Here is a 5,531-nt window from a genome sequence, read left to right on the forward strand (position 1 = left end):
TAAAAAAAAAAAGAAAAGAACCAAGGGGGCCCCCCCGAGCCAAGGGGGCCCCAAAGAGGGGCCTCTGAGCCACACAGAGAATCAAGTAAAGGTCTCCTGAGGAGTTGTGGTGGAGAACCATGAGTGCCCACAGAATTGCTCTCCCCTGATTTCTCCTCTAAAGTCAGGCCAATAGCAAGGTATCTGCAAAGAGGCACTTCTCACTTTCCTCCCTCACTCCCTCTGGCGCTTCTCACCACTACCTCAGGTCCCTAAGTACAGCAGTTCCCACTGGAAGTACAGGACATAGGGCTAACAAGGGTTGACTAGCTCTGGCCTTGCTTCTCTCCCACGGGCAGGGCAGGCTCAGCTGCCTTTTCTCCATCCCCTGGTGGTTCTGGGAACTCTGGACAGCATTGGGGGAATAGGCACATGGAGGCCTATTCTCTAATGCTTAGACTGTATTCCTCCCACATCGCCCACAACTTCCTCTGAGCCTAAGTCGGCAAGACCCTGCTCCTTCCTCAACCTCCTTGCCTTCTTTGTAATTCTCGATGCCAGGTTAGGAATAACCTGCAGTGGCTCACAGCACAATCCCCTTTTGCGGGTGTGGCCTTCTCAGTCAAAAAGTATTCCTGCCTAGCAGGAAGAGAAGCCATTGTCTCATACCTACCCTCTTCTTCAGGGAATAATCCCTGTAGGTGTGCTCCAGACATGGGGTCATTTCTAATGGGGCTTGTCCTTGGGTGGCATCCCAGAAGTTGCATTTGTGATTGGGTATGGCCTATGGGAAGCCCCCAGAGGCTCCCTGATATGGAAATGGCCCCCTGGACTGCCCCAAGCAACTTAAACTTGGTCTCACTTTCTCTACCCTCAAGCTCCCTCTCCTGACCTGGGGAGACAGGCATCATGGAGAGACTGCACACACAGGAGCTCCAAAGGACAATTACAGATGCTGGCTTTGTATACAAAACCACGTTTATTACAAATTCAGCAATGTGGAAAACAAAGCCTTCACAAGCATTCTATCAAAAAGTACAAATTTTAAATAAATGTGTCAGAAAAGAGACAGCCAGATACACCAGCCACAGTCACAACCCTGGGGGAAGGGAGAGGGTGCCTAGAGCCCCCTGCCAAGAAAGGCTGGGCACAGGGGATCTTTGGATGTGTGCAGGGCCAGGTCCTGGAGCTACCAGGCAAGGGCCCTGACTCAGTTCTCCTCTCCTTGGAGAAACGGAAAGAATCTGGAAAATGCAGGAAATTCTGAGTCTGAAGCAGAAAGGCACCGAAGTCATTTATAAGGCACGAATGCTGCCTGCAGCCCCGAGGCACAGGGGGTGGATGAATGGCGATCAGAGCCCAGTACCACCACCAACCCCCATCCCCGCCCTGACTGGTGTCACCTTTAGGTTTGGCCACAGGTTAAGGTAGACGAAGTGGACGGCACAGTCCCTGCAGCCAGGAGCCTGGAGCCAATCTTCAGAACAGATGCACTGCTTTGCTGGCAAACTGGTGTCTAGCCTGGGCCAGGGCAGGAAAGGTCACTCGGCCCCTAAGAAATCCCCCCAGCGGGGAACCCCAGGCCTCCTGTCCAACTGACCCTGCGCTCTGAGCCGCTGTGGGTACCCACCCTGGACAAGGAACTTCCAAGGGCAGTCACAGCCACCCAGGCATCTGGAGAAGCCCCAGGTCCCCAGAGCCAGGGTTTCTCTAAATGGCAGGCAGCTGGCATTGTCAACACCCCTCGCTGACAGCTGCTGGCCCCTACCCACGGTCACTGGTGACAGGCCTCCCTGGTGACGTTAGGCAGTGGGTAGGCAAAGAGGGAGAAGTCTAGGATATACTTGGGTAGCACATCCTGCAAGAGGGCCCGCGGGGCGCTGCACAAGTGGTAGTGCAGGCCCTCGGGGCTGGCCGGCCGGTACCAGGCCTGGCGGGCTGGGAACCGGACATGGGGCGGTGCCCGCACCCACTCCAGTACCTGGTTGGCATCAGCCTCCAGCCTCTCATAGGAGCCTATGAAGTCATAGCGCACAGCGCACGGCTGGCACAGGTGGTACACAGGCATCCAGTGCTCATTCATACGCTCAGGGTCCTCATCTACCAGGTATCTCAGGAATTCGGGGAAGGTGACATCGTCCCCTGCAGGGCTGGGTCCGGCGCCAGCCCTGTACCGCCTCACGATCTCCGCCCCATAGCGCTGCTGGTACTCTCGGATTTCGCCAAACTTGTTGCGGTAGGCAGACAGGAGGCGTTCCAGCGGGTCCCGCACAAACAGGAACTTGAAGTAGTGCTGTAAGCGGTAGCGGATCTCCTCGGGCCGCAGGTCGGCCAGGAATACTAGGTCATTGCGGTGGTCCATCTTGAGGCGGACGTCCACGTTGTCCAGGACGCCCGCCAGCACCTTCAGCACCCGCTTCCAGTTGGAGCAGGCCACCTTGGGGACGTAGCAGTACAGAAAGCGGTAGCGGTCACTCACGAGGATGTGGCGTAGTAGGGTGCGCCGCTGTCCCACGGGCAAGTCCCAAGGGTCCCGGGGCATGCCTGGTTGTCCGCACACTGCCCGCAGGGTCCGGTTCCGGACGTCCTGCCTCACCTGCAAGTCCGGGTCCCCGGCCTCCAGGGACAGGCCCCCAGGCCTGGGGAGGGCCTGGCGCCAGGGCGCGCCCTCGCGGTTGGGAGGGTGCAGGGGAAGGGGTTTCATCTCGGCCAGGATGCCCCGCTCGATCATGAGGAGCAGCCCGCTGGAGGCCACGATCACCGCGAACATCAGCATGGACGGCAGCAGCAGGGGCGGCCCCCCAACCCCGGCCCGGGCCCTGCCCAGCGGGGCCCGCCTCAGCGCCCGGCCCAGGGGCTCGGCGCCATTTGGGGCCGCCAGGGGGGTCAGCGGGCGGGGGAACATGGTGCTCCAGAGGTGGGGGCCTGCGCCGGCCCGGCAGGTCGGCGGGCCGCCGGGGAGGCGGGCCCGGGCTGGGGGCGGGAGCCGGGGACTTGGGCCAGCCGCTGGCGGGAGGGCTCGGGGAGGGGTGCGGCGGCGGGAGAACCCGGCGCGCGTGGGGGTGGCCGGCTCCGGGGCTGCGGCGCCGGAGCGGGCGGCGGGCGGCTGGCGGGCGCGGCGAGGGACCGTGGCCGGATGTCCCGCCCGGCAGCTCCCCGCCCCCGGCCCCGCCGTGACACAGGCGCGGGGGCGGGTCCAGGCCGGGGGCGGGGAGAGAGGCGGGCGCCCCCGGCACCGAGCTGGCGAGGAGGGAGCGTGCAGACCCCCACCCGGGAGAGGGCGCCGGAGCCAGGGCAACCCCGGAGCTCCGGGCTTCGCAGACAAAAGCTGACGAGGCCCGAAAGGCAGAAAGAAACCCAGGCCACGGCTCTCTCTCGTGCAGCGCGTGCCCTCGGGGAGCTGGACGAAGAGGACCTGCACCGCACGCCTTGCCGCACACTCTGGCCTGGCTGAGACCATCCTCCCAACAGCGTGTCTGGAGGCAGAGGGCACCCGCAGCGCTGTGCGCTGAGTCCAAACTTTCGGGAAATCCTTCTTTCTCGCTGGAAGCGGAGTCCCCGGTGTGCTCCCCCCCTCACCCTGCCCTAGCCACTCCAGTAAGGAGTAGCGGGACTGCCAAGCGTTGACCAGTGGCTCATCTCCATGGTGACCGTTAGATTTAACAGTACCTGGTGGATGGCCATCCTGGTGGATTCATCCACTGGGTAACGATGAAATAAATGTCTGGAGATGGAGTCTTCTTCACTCCCGTCTTTCCTCCCCGAGGCCTGAAGGGGTGGGATAACTGGGACACTCTGGTGAGGGGCCAATGACAGTTCGGTGCCTGGTGATCACTAGTGTGATCAGCACACATCTGGAAGGGTGAGGAGCTAGGGGGCACAGAGCGGCAGCCTCCCTGCCTGTAAGGAAACATGCTGTGGCACCAGGCTGACCATGTGGGCTACAGGCAGCTACAGGAATGCCTAGGATAGCAGGGGCCAGCCTTTCCCCACCTGAACTGGGCACCTAGCTAAGGGTCCAGACTTCATCCTGTTAGGTACGTGTGGGAAGGCGGTGATGCTCTGATGGGAGGTGGTAGTGTGGTCAGAGTCCACATTTACCAAGGCAGGTGCCTGCTGGGTGTTTGGTGCTCTCTTCCAGTTGTCAGAGTCGCCCTGGGAGACAGGTACTACAGGCCTTCCCACTGCAGGGCTGAGGAAATCGAGAGGCTCAGGGAAGCTGAGAGTCTATATGAGTCAGTCTGATTTTAAAACCTACGTTCCTAATCTCGATCCTTCAGAGATTAATGGACCACAAGCATGGAATTGTTGGGAGGAAGCAGCTAATCCCAGGTTATAGTACTAAAAGGGCTGAATGGAATAGGAGTAGAAAGAAGATGCCAGAAGCATTGAGTTTGGTAGGAGAATGGAGGTACCACTGATCAGATGAATTCAGAAGCCTGAGGAGTCCTAGGGGGTGAGATGAAGCTAGAGGGCTCACAGACAGCCCCTGATCCCTAGTGACATGAGAGCATGCAGGGTGAGTGCAGGGAATGAATAGGAAGCCTGGTGGCTTTCCAGCTTCGCAGTGGGCACCCCACATCTCACTGCCTGATTGCTGGGGTGAATCTCAGGAAGCACCATCTGCTGATTAAGTTTGCCTCAGGGTCAGCCTTCCCTGAACTGTTCCTCACTTCTAGTATCATTGAATGGAGATTTCTGGTGTTGGGATTACTTTCCACCAGAAATCGGTTAAAACAATGTTGTTTATGCTGGAAGAGGGGGAAAAAGAAAAAACCTTTTAAAAATGTTTTGATGATTTGGCCAATATGTGCTTACTCCTCCGAAGAATCTTCTGTGTTAACAGGAGCAACAAAGTTAGGAGTATAGACACAGCTGCTTTGTTTGGGGAAGTCCCTGGGCAAGGCACTTGTCTCCACACCATTCTTGTCTGTAAAACAACAGGACGCCATCCACCTTGTGGGACTCTTGTGGGCAGCACACTGATGGCAGTGCTGTGGTATGTCTGTGGCAGAGTCTGTGCCCCTAATACCCTCTATTAAAATACACCTGCCCAATGTCCTTACCAGCTTGAAGGGGGGCGGGGTAGCTATGCTCTGTCCCCGAGGACCTACCATGACCACAAAGCTTGCTCCACACTGAGTATGATCAACACTGAGGCTGGGCTGAACCAAGGGCCAGGCAGTCATAGAGCCTGGGCCTGTGATGTGACCTTTATTCCTCAATGACATGACCCCTGGTGATGAGGTGCTATTTTCACCCTATACCCACCTGGGGACCTGTTTCGGGGTCACTGGCCAGGGGAAGTCTGGCAACCCAAGCATTTCACACTGTCCAGGCAGGTAGCTCTGGCCACTGTAATCCCAAGAGGTCAACCCCAAGTTTTCATTCCCTCAGTCTCCTCGCCCCCCTACTTTCCTGTCCTTTTTTGTTTATTGGCCTTAGCCCCTGCACGGCAAGGGCTAAGAGGGGCCCCCAAAATAAAGTGACCCCCTCTGCACACACACCCCCACACCCCCACCAAAGATGACAGGACACAGAGGAAAACGATC

General features: G+C 58.5%; 1 protein-coding gene across 1 annotated transcript; it reads right to left on the bottom strand.

Moving 5' to 3' along the window:
* Window positions 1–939: 939 nt before the first annotated feature.
* Window positions 940–2,946, bottom strand: CHST14 (carbohydrate sulfotransferase 14). Its single transcript, XM_044230961.1, has one exon. It carries the CDS (start codon window positions 2,882–2,884, stop codon window positions 1,754–1,756), a length of 1,131 nt encoding a protein of 376 aa, XP_044086896.1. The 5' UTR covers window positions 2,885–2,946; the 3' UTR covers window positions 940–1,753.
* Between the last annotated feature and the right edge of the window lie 2,585 nt (window positions 2,947–5,531).

This window comes from Neovison vison, chromosome 13 (assembly GCF_020171115.1).
Source record: "Neovison vison isolate M4711 chromosome 13, ASM_NN_V1, whole genome shotgun sequence".
In the NCBI taxonomy this organism is placed as follows: domain Eukaryota; kingdom Metazoa; phylum Chordata; class Mammalia; order Carnivora; family Mustelidae; genus Neogale; species Neogale vison.